At 32.8% G+C, this 18878-nt stretch overlaps 2 protein-coding genes across 5 annotated transcripts; both read left to right on the top strand.

Moving 5' to 3' along the window:
• The first annotated feature begins 510 nt into the window (after positions 1-510).
• LOC138886532 (uncharacterized mitochondrial protein AtMg00810-like) lies at positions 511-951 on the top strand. The gene has a single exon (XM_070168133.1). It carries the CDS (start codon positions 511-513, stop codon positions 949-951), a length of 441 nt encoding a protein of 146 aa, XP_070024234.1.
• Positions 952-5174: 4223 nt separating this feature from the next.
• LOC104247882 (putative late blight resistance protein homolog R1B-23) lies at positions 5175-16425 on the top strand. Of its 4 annotated transcripts, none has more exons than XR_011402528.1 (4): positions 5175-5283; positions 10247-10458; positions 10561-12959; positions 16142-16425. XR_011402528.1 is itself a non-coding variant. In XM_070158204.1 (2 exons), the coding sequence occupies exon 2, from the start codon at positions 11199-11201 to the stop codon at positions 12528-12530; it is 1332 nt and encodes a 443-aa protein (XP_070014305.1). In that variant the 5' UTR covers positions 10035-10458; positions 10561-11198; the 3' UTR covers positions 12531-12998. The 4 variants fall into 4 exon arrangements, 1 of the variants encoding a protein (XP_070014305.1); XR_011402527.1 differs by having other exon boundaries at positions 10202-10458; XR_011402526.1 differs by lacking the exon at positions 5175-5283 and having other exon boundaries at positions 10035-10458.
• The last annotated feature ends 2453 nt before the right edge of the window (positions 16426-18878 follow it).

Genomic DNA, 18878 nt, shown 5'->3' with positions numbered 1-18878 from the left:
TGGGTGTACAAGCTAAAGAAGAATTACAAGGGAGAAATAGAAAGGTACAAAGCAAGATTTGTAGCTAAAGGCTACAAGCAAAAGGCCGGTATTGACTATGTTGAAGTATTTGCGTCGGTTGCTCGTTTGGAAACAATTCATTCTGTCATTGCTTTGGAGGCACAAAATCAATGGAAAATCCATCAAATAGATGTGAAGTCTGCTTTCTTGAATGGCGTATTGGAGGAAGAGGTCTATATTGATCAACTTTTAGGATATAAGGTTGAAGGACAAGAAGATAAAGTCTTGAAATTAAAGAAGGCTTTATATGGGTTGAAGCAAGTCATGCGAGCTTGGAATAGTAGAATTGACAAATATTTCCAAGCAAATGGTTTTTCTAAGTGCCCACATGAACATGCCATCTATGTAAAGATTGCTAAAAATGGCGACATCTTACTTGTTTGCTTGTATGCAGATGACTTGATATTTACATAAAATAATCCAAAGATGTTTGAAAAATTCAAGAAAGCAATGGCTATAGAATTTGAGATGACAGAAATTGGCCTAATGTCCTACTATCTTGGAATTCAAGTAGCACAGAGGAAGGATGTCATTTTTATTTCTCAAGGAGAGTATGCAAAGAAAATTCTCAAGAAATTTGAGATGGAGAATTGCAATCCCGTAAGCACCCCCGTTGAATATGGAGTTAAAATATCCAAGCATGGAGATGGAGATAGAGTCAATCCCATATTTTTCAAGAGTCTTATTGGAAGCTTAAGGTATTTGTCATGTACAATGCCGGATATTCTTTTTGGAGTTGGACTCTTAAGTCGCTTTATGGAAACTCCTACTACCTCACACTTAAAGGTAGCCAAAAGAATACTTCGGTACTTCAAAGGTACGCTTGATTATGGAATTCATTATTCATCTTCTAAAGAATCCAAGTTCGTGGGATATTGTGATAGTAACTGAGCTGGTGATATTGATGATCGGAAAAGTACTATTGGGTTTGTTTTCTTTCTTGGAAATTCCGTATTTACATGAAATTCTAAGAAGCAACCAATTGTGACCTTGTCAACTTGTGAAGCGGAGTATGTAGCATCTTTTTCGTGTGTTTGCCATGCAATTTAGCTAAGGAGTTTGTTGGAAGAACTTCATGACCAACCACAGAAGGATGCTACAAAGATTTTTGTTGACAACAAATCCGCTATAGATTTAGCCTAGAACCCGGTATTTCATAAAAGAATCAAGCATATCGATACGAGATATCATTTTATTAGAGATTGCATATCTAATAAAGTTGTGGAGCTTGAGCATGTGATGTCTGGAGATCAAATTGCAGATATTTTCACCAAGCCTTTGAAGATTGACGCCTTTCAAAAGTTAAGGATGGCGCTTGGAGTAATGAAACAAGTTTAAGGGGGATATTAAAAATAGTAATAAACTTGTTTCCATTTGTTTAGATTTGTTTACATTAATTTAATGTTTTCATACATATAGTTAGAAAAGAGTGAGGTGTGGACATGTGTGAATTTGTGTGAACTAGTGTAGGCATGTATGGACTAGTGTGTACATGCGTGGACTTAATTAATATGTACACATGAAGTTTAGGCTAGACACATGTAGGAGTTCTACTATAAATACTCATGTATGCTAGCCATTTGGAGCAAATAAAGTTAAATAGATATCATCCATTCCTCCACCTCTATAATAGTAAATTTTGAGTGTTTGTTTAGTTGTCTTGCTCTTCCAAAAATTTCTAACAACATATAGATGCAGAGCCGAAAGGAGTTTTTGATTAAGTTGTTGGTTGCTTGCTTCTGCATTATTGTAAGTTTAGCTATTGTGTCAAGCTAATATGTGTGGAGGATTTCAATGTCTTTTCAGTTTTGTAATTAACAGTTTCTTTAAAAATATAATTTGTCACAAGTTGTAACTACTTCCTACCATGGATCAATAAATATGTTTTTAAACCTTTATTATCTAGGAAATTATGTGCCGATCAATCTGAAAGACCTTTGGAACAATAGCAATAATGAATAAAAAAGGGCAGTCCGGTGCATTAAGCTCCCGCTATGCGCGGGGTCCGGGGTCTATTATTCTGCATAGCCTTATCCTGCATTCTTGTTTCCACGGCTCAAACTCGTGACCTCCTGTTCACATGACAGCAACTTTACCGATTACGCCAATGCTCGAAACCCTTCAATAACAATAATGAATCAACAGTAAAAATAAATGAAGCGCGTCTGGAAAGCACTCGATAGAGCTTTTGAATGTGTATTGCATGGTGAAGAAGAATATAAAGGTGACAAATTAAAGCACAAGCCATTTGGTGTGTCTCCTCCTCCTGCTCTAAAAGTTGTTCTCACTTTTTGATCTCATCATTGTTTTATCCGGAAACCTTGTTCCCGGAACTGTCATTTCTGTTGTTTCATCTAAATTTTAAAGTTAAGTATTGTAAATTTTTTCAATTATTTTATTATTTCAAAATTAAATTAGTTCACTTATCTAAAAATCACGTATAATTCAATTGTACCGTTTTACGGGTATACAAACTCCTTGAGCAGTTATTCATGTGGACTCACATATCTTTCAATGTGAAGTGCACATAATGTGAAAGAATTTGCTTCATGTGACTTAACGAAAATTTTCTAAAAAGCAATCCACAGAGCATATATACACGGTATTTTATGAAACTTCCCGAAAGACGTAAATTCATAATTATGAAATCAGTTACCATTATCTTATACACGGGGCATGAATTTGGAGCAGGGGCAGAGCTAGAAGTCCACGTATACGAGTTTGGCCGAACTTAGTAGTTTTAATCCAAATTATGTATTGGTATATAGATTTTACCAAATATTTACCAAAGCAAAATTCAGAATCCAATTACTAACACCCGGTATCGCTATCTTAAAATTTAGAATTCATAATGTTCAAATTCTGACATCACCTCTGACTTGGAGACCATTCTTTCATAAACACAAACACTGACATCCCAACATCTTCTACATCCGACCTTATCGAAGGTATTTTTCCCCTTGAAAGAATATACTATGTAGTTCAAGTCTCTCAAGGTTTCGTAGTCTTAGCAATCTGACGTTATTTTCTCAATATTTTATATTCTCATTGAAGTTTTTTTAAAGGAGTGAATTATTCATGTTTGATTATAAATATAATTAATTGACCAAATTATATTAAATTGTGTCTCTTATGATATATTTTTGGCTCATTTGATTTATTATCCTTCCAGTTTGCTTTACTAGTTGTCGCACGACATCAGATTACCTTTGATTTGAACATATGTTTCAACTTTATAGTGTTTCATATTTCTCTTTGAATATAACGAGCTGCCCTATGAATCTTAACACATATAATGAAAGAGATAACCAAAACATGCCCATAAAGAAAACCAAGTAAAACTGTGGTTCATCAATGCAAGTTACCACTTATTTTTGAACTCTAAAAGAAAGACAGGCGAGGACATGAATTTAAGTTTTACGCAAGAATATTATAATAATTTTTTTATACTATCAAATTGATTTAATCTATTATAACAGGTTATTTGCCATATATTCCAGGTAACAAATCAATGCACTTAAATAGAATTATCTTTTAAAAGACAAAATTGTGTAAATCTATACATAAAACATAAACTCTATTAAAATATGTTACCTATATATTGAGTCCAGCTCAAAAGTTTATTAAATGACAAATAGTCAAATATTTGACATAGGGATGAAGAATGGGTCATAAGTTTATTAAGTTAAAATAGTACGTTTTCTTTTTATTGGGTTGAGAATTCAAATACTTCCTTTAAAAATTTGTAGCAGGTAAAACAATTAGATTTATATTCTAGTAAAGTCTTATCATTATACATCAGCCGTGCATTTGACAAAGTCCGAAGATAGTAAAGGTAATTAAACTTTATAGTTGAGGATCCATTAAATATAACTTTTATATACCGAGAGCATAAACGTTTTTACACTATCAGATTACCTTAAAAAAGATTACAAATGACTGTCAACATGTTTTTCTTTTTCTAAAATCCCTTCAAGGACTTCCCACCTTTTTCTCGAATCCGCAATCTTAGAATTGGAGGTGGAAGGTCATTACTACTGGAGCAATCCTTTCTTGTTGATCGTCAAGTTTCATGTTAAAGTTCATTTGCCGCCGAGTATTTAAATGCAACAGTTTCCTAAACTTGCGTGGATTTTCACAAGCTTGTATTTGAGACTCCCTTTATTCCGCTTTATGTAGCAAGATTCAAAAGTAAGGACAAAGTTTTTAAGTTTAACCATGAAAATTAGACATATATTCGTCAAGTTTCTGAAAGTAAAATTTATATACATTCAAATCTCTCTATAACAGTTTCGTTTGTTCCGAATATTATTGGATGTCATTAAGAATTACTATTATACAGAACATATATTATAACATGATATGAAAATTACCCACTCAACCCACGCCTACCCACCCCACCCCCCTCTCAAAAAAGGATTCTTTTTTTTTTCTAATTTTAATTTTTTTTCCATCACCCACCCTGCTACCCCCCTCTCCCGCAATTTTTTTTTAATTTCAAATTTCTGTATTTTTTTCTGCACCCCAACTCTATCCCAACCCCCCCCCCCCTACTCCCCCCCCCCCCAAAAAAAATTTTATTTTTTTTATTTTTATTTTCAGTTTTAATTTTTTCATCTTTCGGTTTAAAGGTTCGAAATTTTATAAGTTCCAAAGTTATGAGTTCGGAGGTTTATGTATTTGGAAGTTTACGGGTTTAAAAATTACAAAGTTTAGGGGTTCGAAAGTTCACGGTTTCGAAAGTTTATGGCTTCATTTTTATTGTATTTAAATTATTTATGAATACTCTTGAGAAGTTATTTTCCTTAATTTGCGTATCAAACACCGGAAAATGAATAAAATTATTACTTGTTTTCCAAGTACAGAAAATATTTTCCTTTATACCAAATACACCCTTATAGTGAAGTGTTTTTATATAGGGATGTTGTTATAGAGGTCGGACTGTATTTGAAAACTCCATAAGAAGTATTAGAAGTCATAATAATGTATAATTTAAAATATTTAAGAAAAGTATGGTCAAAAAACAACCTCTAGACTTCTCAAATAATACTAAAAAGGTGAAACGAGGGAGTACTAGTTCTATTAATCACTTTCCAATATTCTCCAACCACGTCTTCAAGGAGGAATATTTGATTTCATACATCTTGCTATGTTTTAGTTCGTTGTTGCTCTATTCTTAAGAACGAGGACGAAAAAGAGACTGGCTTTTCTTTTCACTTGAATGTAAGTTCGAATTTTCATTCTTTTGGTCTCTTTTTCTTGGATTCTCTTACTTTTTTTCACTTGAATAATTAATGATGCATCGTATGGATACATATGCATGTTTGACACTGTTACATAGATGTGAAAAATCCTCTTAAGCTTGAAAGAAATTTTTCATCAAATTTTTGGAGGTTAGGAATATAATTGGCTCCTTGTAGGTGTATGGGAAGCAAGGGAAAAAACAAAAAGGAAATTCCTTCTAGCTAGGATGCCAAAAGTGATTTATTTTGGAAAAGTTTTTTTTTTTTTTGGAAATTTAAAATGTTTGGCCAAGACAAAAAAGTGCTTTTGAGCATCAGCAGAAGTAGTTTTTCTACTTTTGAGAAGAAGATACAAATTATAAATTTTTTCCAAGAAATAGAAGCCGAAAATTAATTTTTTCAAGACACATCCCTACCAAAATTTATATTTATCTTTTTTTTTGGTTAACTAAAAAAATATTATCCCTCACTAATTTTAACTGTGTTAATACCTTCTATTTCTTTTTATTTTTTAATTTTTCATCGTTGTCTGTTCTCTTATTCTTTTTTGAAATAGTCTCTTTATGTTATGAAATAATAAAAGAAGAAGAGTATTGTAGAGAAAAGTAGGGAGAGAGAACTCTTATTGATTTTGGGAGAATTACAATGGAATAGAACCCTCTATTTATAGGGAGAGAGTGACTTAGCCACCAAGTAATAAACCCTAGAATCTCTCTAAATATATACATTCACCATAAATAAAATTCTATTTATAACACTCCCCTTGAATGTCTATTCAACAGATAATGTGTCTCGTTAAAACCTTAACTAAAATAAAACCCAGTGGGAAAAAAATTCTAGTAAAGGAAAAAGAGTACACATATCTAATAATACGCCTTTTGGTTGCCTCGTTAAAATACCTTGCAAGGAAAACTCAGTGGGACAAAACCTTGTAAGGGAAAAAGAGTGCAATGTGCATTAACTCCCTCTGATGAGAGCATCAATTCACATCCTTGAGCCTTCACATTCCAATCTTGTGCACCATCTTCAAGAGATCGTTGGTAGAGATTTGATAAATAAATCAGTCATATTAACTTGAATGAATATTTTGCACTTTGAAATCATCATTCGTGATACATATATAATGTCTTCATAAATATCGTGGAATGGCTCTTCAATATCTCCATAGAGGTATTCTCGCTATCACTTTATCATGCTTATAGTTATAGCAAGATACATTTGTGCACAAATTGCATGGAGGAAGTAGTACTTCAAGATCAAGAATTGTATATGCTTCAAGCAACTTAAATCCTTCATGGATTGTCATATAAGTTAAGTCATATAAGCCATATAATAGACTTTAGATGCATATTAAGTTTTCATGTCATGCTAGACATATAAGATATCGAAAACTGATTGCACATGCCATTGACTTTATACTTTCAAGTGTTTGAACTACATGTCCAAAACTACATGTATTTCATATGAAACCAATTCTATTCGAATTGTTTCTTCAGACTTAAGATCCTCATACATATTTCGTGCTATCATAAATGTCGTCGACGAACATTTTATATCGGTTCTAACCTCCTTATTTTTCATAAAGACATAACATAAAGATCTCTTCATTCATATTTTCAGGTACCTGAATCTCTCATGAGATTTTATGAAGTGTTATGTCATGTGATCTTCTAGATCACTTGCCTCCTTTATTATGATCATTTTGATCATTTGCTCATCTTCTTTATGAAGAAGTTTAATTGAAACCGATCTGTCTATACACTTTAAGCGTACCATAGATTTTGTCCTTCTAGGACTTAATATGAGCATTTTCAATGAGAATATAGTTACTTTCTTTGGGTCAACAAATGCGTATGGCATGCTCTGTAATATGTTGCAAATGAATTATCTTTTTATGAACTTCAAGTTCATATTATCTTATTCGAGGATCTAGATATACAAATGATAATTCATTCCACGTAACCTTTTCTCAACTGTTTATTATGTATCCCCCTCATGTTAGAAAAACTAACTTGTTTCCTCAACTTTGAGAATCCACCTTTGTGCGTTATGGTGTTAATCCAAATGTACACCGCACATCAATAATAATAAGATGGAATTATTTGGTTTCTGACCTTGAACCACTTGTGAGGGGAGAATGTAATATACTTTGGTATATAACGTATATCAAATTGATATAGATAACTTTGTTCTCATAAGCAATTGTTTAGCTATTAAGTGAAGGCACTCAGTAAATTATTTTGCTAAACCAACTGTGATGCAAACCAACTTATCAAAATGGATTTCTTGAATAGAAAATCTAGAAATTATGCTCGAAATTAAATTATTGAGCAAGTTACCTCGCAAAACACCAAGTTGCGGGTTAATAATAATTGCACATGTTACCATCTCATAGATGCATCTTATGTGGTATACATGGCAGGTGAATGGGCCCATATTCACCTTTATATTTCCAGCATTCATGGGATTCAATCCCAATTTTAGTTGGTCAATTAATTAATAAGAACAAATAATGTAAGAGAATTTGTAAAGAACTTTCTAGTTCTTTAATATTTACCTATGTGAATTCTCTATTATTTTTGCACATCATACTTAAATTGATATGGATAACCCAAATGCCAACTGAATAAATTATCAATATTGATAAAGTTCATATTTACACAATGACATGTGCAATTATCAATAAAATCAAGTTTATTATGATATGTGTTTTTATATCAATAAACATCCACTTTATTGTCGTATTCGTTTATTTGTGTAGTACAAACTGGAGAATAAAGCGGGTAACGTTTCACATACATATTACCCAGCTACAAGTTGTAGTAATAGAAGATATTAAATCTTTCCTTTATTTATAGTCTCAATATAATCAACCACTTTCGCGTATACTTTGGAAACTGAATAAGTTTCTTTGAGATTTACTACAACACAATATCTTATTGGCAATCAATTGTATTTCTCTAAAATAGTATAATTGGCTCTTCCAGAGTTCTCAATAAATTTTGTATATTCATCAACATCCATATGGTGAATATCTCTTTTAAAGAGAAGTTATAAATTATGGTCATGGTCAAAATTATATGCACGATATGTTTCTTGCATTATTATTGTCCTTTAATAATCACATTGCCAATATATTTGGCATACAATAGGTACGTGACCAATGATCATTCATGCCATAATAATGACATTATTTTCTTATATCATCTCAAACCTTCTTCTAGAGGTGAGTGTGGTATATTCGCTACCACTAGCGTGTTCATATTCTTTGAAGAATGAATATGTTTTCATAAATCAGATGTTGCCACATTCACATCATGAATGAACCATAATCATCTATATGTGCTTTATAAAATCTCATGTCAAATTAATGACACGTATTACTTTCACAAAGTGAAAGATTATTTTGAGAATCCTTATTATTTCCATTATCACAATGATGATGATTATAATTTCGTCTATTGTCACGTCCACATTCATTGATACCTTCACGGTAATAATTTTGTCTTCTTTCAGACTTATCAAATACTGCTATCACATTCTCTTAAGGGAATGAGAATGGAGCAAATTCAATGGGACGGGTTTTCAATTCTTTGCCCACAATCATACATGAATTTGATGATGACAATGCATAGAAATTTTACCACTTTGGGTGATTATAATTTCTTTCAAACTCCACTAGAGTTACAATCAAAATTTATCGTCTTTGTTTGTATTTAAAATCAAATTGTAAAATGTCAAAAATTTGAAAGAGAAAGGTAAAATGCTTACCTTAAATCTAGAATTTAATCATGAAGGAAGTTCATGGAACAATTGATAATCATTATGCTCAATCCCAAAGCTTCTACTCAATTGGTTAGAGTCTCGTGCTGATAACGTGTTATGAAACAATAAAAGAAGAAGAAGAGTATTGCAAAGAAAAGTAGGGAGAGAGAACTCTTATTGATTTTGGGATGAATTACAATGGAATAGAACCCTCTATTTATAAGGAGAGAGTGACTTAGCCACCAAGTAATAAACCCTAGAATCTCTCTAAATATAGACATTCACCATAAATAAAATTCTATTTATAACACTTTACTATAAATAGATCTCTTTTTTTTATATAGGATTTAGGGAATAAAATTTTAAATTATATTAAATGATGCATACTGATTTGTTCAATAAATATTGTGACCTTCTTAAAAGGATCTTCTCCATGTGTATACAATTGTGACGGGCAAACTGTTGGAGTTAATAGCACGAGAAAAGAAGCTTCAAGAACAGGGAATTAAGCTTAAGATTAGGTTAAAAATTTTCTAGAAGAGAAGATTAATCCCTTTAGATATTATACTCTGTTCGGCCCACTTTAATTGTTTTTTTGACCTTTTTTTTTTTAATATTCACAATATTTGACTTTTCTCAAATACTATTAAGAACGAATTATTATTTTTTCCAAAATTGCACTTGGAGTAAAGAGTCTAGGAGTATTTGTTATATTTTCAGTATTAATATAGTCAACTCATTGTTAATTAATGCTAAAAGGTAACTTCCTTAATATGTGTAAAAATAACTAAAAAAATCAATGAGAGTGCAAAAAAAAGAGAATGATTTTTGAAGATGAATTATAGGCACCTTGAAGTGCACTTCCGGTACTGTCGGTGCTTGAAACAATTTTGTCTTCTCCATATCTCTAGAATAATTTTATATGAGGAGCTGAAACAATTTTGTCTTCTCCATATCTCTAGAATAATTTTATATGAGGAGCTATTGAACTCAATCACTTATTGTTGTTAGTCTTAAGTTTTTCTGTTGAGGTTTATCTTGCAGAGATACTCAAATTGGATCAGTGATCGATTTCAAGTTTTCATCGTTATTTCTAATTACGTAAATCAATAATTCAAACTTTGGTAGTCTAGTTGTAGTTTTGAGCAGGTGAACCCATGTTCTATCTCGTAGATCAGGCCTTAAAGAAGGTCCCAAGGGTTCGGTTGTTCGCCGATTCAAGATAGACTTCATCCACCGGACGCCCTTAAAGTGGACAGGAAGATTGAGACTCTTCAAACGGAGCACTAAGAGGAAGGTGTCCTGAGTTGTTGATTAAAATGCCCAAAGTCAATTCATTATGCTTTACAATAAAGAAAAGGATTAAAGGATGCAAAAAGATCTTTTCAAGGTAAACTTCCATTCGAGAATCTCAATTGCTCTTTCTTATAAGAACCCAATGGACATGGACAAGCAATCATTTGTAACATAGTTTTATATGTACTTCCTACAGCTGTAAAGAGACCAAGCTAATGGACATGGAGAATGTTCATACTGGTGAAAAAACTCCTGCTCATGCAGCGGCTTCCACCCGATGTAACTTTTAATTGATGAGGAAGTAGTTGGTTTTGAGGATGAAGCAGAAAGTATAATTGAACAATTGACTGGAGGAACAAAGGAAGTAGACGTTGTCTCGATTGTTGGAATGCCTGGATTAGGCAAAACAACTTTGGCTAAAAAGGTGTTCAATCATTTTATTGATAATAGACACTTTGATGTTCGAGCATGGTGCTATATATCTAAGGAATATAGTTTGATGAAGGTGTTCTCGGAGATTCTTAAACAAGTCATAGGCAATTTGGATGGTATCGAAGATGAAGACATGCCTGACAAGTTGCGCAAGAGTATAATGTGCAAGAGATATCTCATTGTATTAGATGATATATGGGAAGTTAAGGCATGGGAAGAGTTGAAATTATCTTTCCCACAGGATGAAAATGGAAGCAGAATACTGGTAACAAGTCGAGATGAAGAAGTGGCTAGGCAGCTTAAGCACCACACTAATCCGCATTCTCTTCGATTTCGAACCGTGGATGAGAGCTGGGAATTACTTCAGAAGAAAGTATTTCAAGGAGAAATCTGCCCCCTGAAATGCTCAAAGCAGGACAACAAGTTGCTGAAAGCTGCAAGGGATTACCTCTTGTGATCGTCTTGACTGCTGGAATTATTGCAGAGAAAAGGCAAGCCTCTTTATGGCTTGAGGTCGCAAATGATTTAAGTTCCCATGTTTTAGAAGAGCAAAGCACGAAGATAATAGAATCAAGTTACGACCATTTGGAAGACCATTTAAAGGCTTGTCTTCTTTACATGGGATTGTTTCCAGAAGACTACAAAATTCCAGTGTGCGATTTGCTAAAGTTATGGATAGCTGAAAATTTTGTACAGAACATGGACACAGATAACCTGGAGGAAGCATCTAAGATTTGCTTGAATGGTCTAGTGACCAGAAGCCTAGTAGTGGTTACTAAAAGGAGAAGTAATGGTGAGATAAAGTATTGCACTGTTCATGATTTAGTGCGTGAGTTTTGCTTGAGAAAACTTACAAAAGAAAAGTTTATGCAACTCATAGTCCCATACAATCGATACCAAACTTTAGGTGCAAAGGAACCTCGGTTATGCATGTATGTCCATGACGATCTTGTCCGAGAATTAGTGCAGTACGAATATTCGTTGGATAAGATTCCGATGATGGCAGGGTTGAAGGAAGGGGAGTCTTTCGCTCAATGTCATGATAGGTCTCTTGAGTTCATTGCTCATCCAAAATTCTATGCATGGGACCATATAAGTCTTTTTCCTTTACTTGATAACTTTAGACTTATTCGGGTGCTGCATTTATGGGATATCTACTTGCAAAATTCGTGGGCTACAGCAATGCAAGCGGTAACTCACTTGAGATATCTTGCAATTTTTACCCAAAAGTTTGATTTCCAGTGGATATCACACCTACTCGATCTACAGAATTTGCGGGTGGCATGGAAAGATTCAACAGCACTTGATCCCACAATGCGTTTAAAGACATCACCTGCCATTTGGAAAATGCAGAAACTAAGGCATGTGGATATCAACAAATTTTCCTTCGCTTGGAAAGACAATGATCGAGCAATTTTTGAGGAATCTCCAAAACCTGTGTTACCGAACTTGAAGACTTTTGGCAAGTGTTGGATATACTTGGCTGATATGACTCCGGAGTTCTGGTGGAGATTTCCAAATATTGAACAACTCAAACTCCACTTTGTTGAACCAGAAGATGAAACTGTAACTAAATACTATGAGGTTCCCACACCAGAAGTTGATATGCCAAATCTTGAAAAACTCCCACTTCAATCTCTTGAAGTGAGTTTCTCACACACAAAGTCCACCTACTCAACCATGATGGGGCAGCTGTGTTGTCTTCCCTTCAAATCTAAAACATTTGTCCATTGATTGCATTTACCTGACGGGAAAACTTGTTTCAAACATTGCAAGATTGCCAAACCTTGAGCGACTCAAACTTCGTATGATACATTTAAAGAGCCGAGGTGACATATATCTGTCAAGATATATCAGCAAATGTTGGGATGTCAGTGATTACGAGTTCTTTACACTCAAATACTTGAAATTAGAGTCTTTTCATATGACAGAATGGTTCTCCTCAGAGGCATCCTTTCCCGTGCTTGAGAAACTGGTTATAGATCATGATTACACGCTTCGAGAGATCCCGTCTAGCTTTGTGGATGTTCCAACACTGCAGTTGATTAAACTGATCGCCTGCAGTGAGTCACTTGTCAATTCAGCTCTGAACATTAAAAGAGAAGTTGAAGAGATGACAGGAAGTGACAGTCTCCAAGTTCATGCCAAGTATATAAGATAATGGTAAGTAATTTCATAATTATGACATACATGCAAGAAGAAACTGACATTTTCCTAGATGACATTTATCAAGATAACTAGTGTACTTGCCCGCGCTTCGCGCAGTCATGAAAAAATCAAAAATGAAAAAAATTAAATATGAATTCTTACTACTATCCTTTTTCCGATTCTTATAATATCCAACAATGTAGGTCCTTCCTTTGGTGCTCAGTCCATTTTAGGGGACTCTCTTTTAGCAACTTAATTATTTTGATTGAGAATAGAGCAATGATTTGATTAAGGTTTAGGAATCTAAAGTTCTAACAGAATACATATGTTTGGAAATAAGAGTCAAAAAAACAGCAATTGTTACCATTCTAAAAAAAGAGCACCAAACAATCCAAATGCTAAGTGGGAAACAATCCCCAAACTCATCTAACACAATGGAACTATATACTTTAGCAAATATAAATATTTTCTGGTAAATTTATCTTAAAACAATATATGTACATACTATTATTGATATAGTTCTTAATCTTAACAACAAACAAACAAATATTCTTACACATTTTAGTAAAATACATGAAAGGCGTCAAAGTATTTTGGCTATTTATGTATTCCAAAATGGAGAAAATAAGATGTGTAAATTATATAAAAAAGAAACATAAGACAATTTGCATTAGAGATTATAATACCTTGACAAACTTAATTGCTTTCACTTCAAAAACTCATATTCATCAGAAATCAAATAGAAGTTCCATTTCCATGTCCAAAATAGAACGAAACAAAGAAGAAGAAAGCAATATCAACTGAAAATCATAATAATCTGCTACAAATAACATATTATTGAATCAATAAAATATATATAAAAAAAAAGAGGAATAGAATTACATCCACCAAATTAAAATTTGAAGAGAACAAATAACATTTGAAAATAATTATTATAAGGAAATTAATACATCAACGATTTTCGAAAAACAAAAGTAGGCCAGGTAAATAGTGTTACATCCAAAATAATAATCTTCTAAGTCAAATATTACAAATAAATAAAGAGCAAGAAAAAAAAAAGATTCCAAAAGGATTACATGATGCCAAAAGGAATGAAAAACATAGTTGAGAACAAAAGGACTATTTGAAGGGACTGACTCTTGGGTGCCATATTTATTTTTACTAAAATGAAGGTCATGGTCTTAAAAGTTATAATTGTGATAGTACTAAAGAGGTCATAAATATTGAGTAATTGCAAAAATAAGTAACGTACCAAAAGAATCTTTTCTTCGCCTTATTTCATTTATGATAGAAATTATTGGAACTATCAAGAAGGCTATAATTCATATTGAGTAAATATTATATTAAAATAAAGTGAAAAACGAAAAAATCGTAAAAAGATAAATGTGAATGAAAGCCAAAGAGATGTGTCACGCCAGCTTTATCATTCCCTACTTTATATTTATAACTCAACAAACTTTAGTATTACAAAAGGCAGCACAACTTTTAATTTTTACGTACGTTTATAATATTTTTGTATTTTTTAATCCTTTCCGCATCTTCTTGTATAATTAGCTAATCTTGGTCCAGTAAAACACGTTACTGACATTTTTACTAATTCATTATTATGCATTATGTGTAAACAAAATACATTAGAATCAATTGTCAATGCCAAGAATGTACCCTTTTTTTTTTTGGTAAGTAGAAACTTTTACTAATTACCAAGTAAACTTTTAACAAAAGCAATATGAAAATAACTTCTCAAAGCATAATAAGGTCCTTTCGTGTCTAATGCTAAAAAGTAATTTGTCTAAGCATAAATAATTCCCTTTTGTATATCAACATGTCAGAGTTCCAGGTAAGTTTGGTGTCTCAAAAAATATTCTGATAATTAAATGTTCATTTATTTTTTATTTTTCTTGATATTCTAAGAATATTAATACAAATAGAAATTATGATAATGAATTTGAAAACTGATAGTCTTCATTTTCTTAAATGCCTTTCCGTTTTAATTGAGCACAATGTAGACAGTTATTAATTTTTTAATAGAGTGTCTGAATTTTGCAGCAAATATTTTGAGGGAAATATAAGAGAAAAGGCCAAAAAAATGACAAAAAAGATAAATACAAATGCTGGATTTTTCTATTGCCCAAAGAGAGGTGCCACCTCACTTTTCTATTGCCCACTTTTATATATATATATGTTGGATTTTTTCTAAAGGGAGTAAATGGTAAATGGAAGAGGCGCCTCTTGGATTGCATCTCTTCATCTCACTCTTTTATTGTCTATAAATTTAGAGGCTTGGCCTCATTATTTAGACATGGAAAATCTGAAAATTTCTCCCCTCTTTTCTACATTGTTGCATTGTTTTTCCAAAATAACAGAAGTGTCAAGTGTGATTCGCTCCGTTTGTTGAGTTCGCTAAAGTTCTGTGATTTGTAGTGCCGCTATCACATAATAATTACTCCGTTCTATCCTAGGAGGAATTAATCTAAAATCTTGGGCAACAGTGATGGAATTAAATTTTGGAAATTTTACCTCATATAGCAAAGGTATACACCCTATTTATTATAAATCAAAATTATTTTAAAATATTATTTTTTATAGCTACCTTTTATATTTTATATCAAAATAAGTATTTATGGTATATGCTACCATTGAGGCATGAAATACGATATTTATGTTTTTCCTCTCTCTTAGATAGTTTGACATACTTATTTTTAAGGAGATTGTCGTTACTGTATTCATAAATATATGGCACGAATACATGTGAATACATGCGCATACAGCTGGACTGCCCTGATTTTAGGCGCTTTTTACTGTTGTATTCATGAATACAGCAACGCGAATACATGTGAATACATGCGCGTATAACTGGACTATCCTGATTTCAGGCGCTTTTTGTTGTAGTATTCATGAATACAACAGCGCGAATACAGCAGCGAATACAGTACCGGAACAACTGAATGGTAGCTACAGGAAGTAATTACGTATGTGGTAGCTATAGGAAATTAATAGCCACTAAACAATAGTGATTTCTGAAAATTCCTCTTAAATTTTTTGAGAACACACAAGTAACTTGTGGGCTCAGAATTATTTTATATTTTATTTGTTGAACTAACGTTTCTTTACTTCTCTAATTTTCTTGTTTTGATCACTGATACTAACACATAAAAAGATAACTCTGGGTTTTTTTCTTCTTTTGTGTGCGTATGTAGCAATTTTACGTCCATAAAGTATCGTGTTGATGAGCTTAACGAGGAGATGTACACATACAAATGCACATTGATCGAAGATGATGCCTTGTTTAACAACCTTGAGAAAACAAATAAGACGTGAAGTGTGAGCAGTCAGCTGATGGTGGTCCAATCTCAAGGAAGAGGATAAAATGCTGGCCAGTTGTTTTATCAATTTTATTAAGCTGTGATTACACCTGTTAATCCGAATCATTATGGTTGCTAGTTGACCGAATTGTTTATATCAATAGCATATTCCTACAGTATTATCCCCGTATCTACAATATATCACTGTATTGAATATATCATAAATAAATATAATACTGTTATGAATAGTTTGTACATTGGATACTACTTTGGATATTATATTGGATACTACATTGGATGCCCATGTTGTGAATAACTTAAAGATTAAATTTCCTATTTTATGTCCATCATCTTTACTTTTTATGCCTATAAAAGGTCATGTAATTGCAATGAAAAATTACACCAAAGTGAAAGAAGAAAACACTTCTCCATTCTCTCTATCTCTTCTTGTTTACATTTTACTGCATTGCTTTTATTTTATAACACGTTATCAGCACGAAGCTCTAATTTTATTCTTAACTCCCGCTAAGTTGAGCCATATTTTATTAAGGTATGTATCATTATAATCATTTTATTTATGGCCACTTGACATCACCGGGAGGAACTATTTATCATGGGTTCTTGATGCTGAAATTCACCTTGACGCTAAAGGTCTTGGAAATACTATTATACAAGGAAATGAAGCATCAAATCAGGATAAAGCGAAGGCCATGATTTTCCTTCGTCATCATCTACATGAAGGGTTAAAAACTGAATATTTAACCGTAAAAGATCCACTTGAATTATGGATTAATTTGAAGGATCGATATGACCACCTAAAACTTACGGTATTACCGAAAGCTCGGTATGAGTGGATACATTTAAGGTTGCAAGACTTTAAAACCGTAAGTGAGTATAATTCTGCTATCTTTAAAGTAAGTTCTCTATTAAAATTATGTGGAGACACTATCACAGATGAGGACTTATTGGAAAAAACATTTTCTACTTTTCACGCTTCAAATGTGGTGCTACAACAACAATACCGTGAAAAAGGTTTTAAGAAATATTCTGAGTTAATCACATGCCTACTTGTGGCTGAGCAGAATAATACTCTATTAATGAAAAATCATGAAGCCCGTCCCACTGGGTCAGCTCCATTTCCGGAAGTGAATGTTGTAGCAACATATGATAAGTTTGAAAGAAAACAAAATAATTACCGTGGTCGTGGACATGGTCGTAAACGTGGACGTGGCAGGGGGCGAAACAATTATCGTCATTATGGTGGAAATAAATTGGAGAACAATAAGGGTTCTCAAATTAATCATTCAAAAGGTAAAGCTAGTATGTGTCACCGATGTGGTATGAGAGGTCATTGGGCACGCATTTGTCGTACGCCAGAACATTTTGTCAAACTTTATCAAGCCTCCCTCAAGAAAAAAGAAAATAATGTGGAGGCACACTTGACCTTTCAAAATAATGATGATGAAGCAGGTCCCTCAAATAAATATGATTCTAAGGCACATCTTGCATATAAAGATGATGATTTTGAAGGCCTAACAAATATTACTCATTTAGAAGTTGGGGACTTCTTTGAGGATATTGACTGAAGAACTAATCATCTTACTGGGGAATGAAGCTATAAAAGTTGTTATGTTTATGTTTGCAACTAGTTTATTTTTCTTGAGTGTATTTTCCTAATGCATCATGTGTTGCTAGTTTCTACATTTCTAATGTATTTCTTAATGTTTTTTTCCTGCTTGTCTTTCATATTTCTTATGATGTATTATTTGTCTTTTTTATGAAGAATATGAAAATTCCCCAGTCTTCAGTTGGACTCAAGATTAATAAAGATGATATATGTCTTCTGGATAGTGCTACAACACACACTATTTTAAAAGATAAGAGATATTTCTCTTATTTGGTAATGAAAGAAGCGAATGTTAATACAATATCCGGTAGTACAAGATTAATTGAAGGTTCTGGAAGAGCCAATTTATTACTACCAGGAGGAACAAATTTGGCTATTGATGAAGCACTATATTGTAGTAAATCTCAAAGAAACTTATTAAGTTTCAAAGATATTCGCCAAAATGGCTATCATATTGAGACTACAAATGATGAAAAGATTGAATATCTTTATATTACTACAATAATGTCCGGTAAGAAATATGTGCTTGAAATGTTACCTGCTCTTTCCTCCGGCTTATACTACACAAGTATTAGCAGGATTGAAACACATGCCGTAGTAAACGAGAAGTTTACTAATCAAGATAATTTTATTATTTGGCATGACCGGTTGGGCCATCCTGGTTCTAATATGATGCGTAAAATAATTGAGAATTCACATGGACATGCAATGAAGAATCAGAAGATTCTTCAATTTAAGGAATTCTCTTGTGCTGCGTGTTCTCAAGGAAAATTAATTATTAGACCATCAACTATTAAAGTTAGGATGGAATCCCCTGCATTTCTGGAACGTATACAGGGTGATATATGTGGGCCCATTCACCCTCCATGTGGACCATTCAAATATTATATGGTTTTGGTAGATGCATCTACAAGATGGTCACATGTGTGCTTACTATCAACTCGCAATATGGCATTTGCGAGATTGTTGGCTCAAATAATAAAGCTAAGAGCACAATTTCCAGAT

Source organism: Nicotiana sylvestris, chromosome 1 (genome assembly GCF_000393655.2).
Source record: "Nicotiana sylvestris chromosome 1, ASM39365v2, whole genome shotgun sequence".
Taxonomy (NCBI): Eukaryota; Viridiplantae; Streptophyta; class Magnoliopsida; order Solanales; family Solanaceae; genus Nicotiana; species Nicotiana sylvestris.
The sequence above is the reverse complement of the archived record's forward strand: the minus strand, read 5'-3'. Positions and strand labels throughout refer to the sequence as shown.

Coding starts and splice junctions, on each gene's coding strand:
- LOC138886532 (XM_070168133.1), top strand. CDS start 511: ATGGCTATAGAATTTGAGATGACAGAAATTGGCCTAATGTCCTACTAT.
- LOC104247882 (XM_070158204.1), top strand. CDS start 11,199: ATGCTCAAAGCAGGACAACAAGTTGCTGAAAGCTGCAAGGGATTACCT.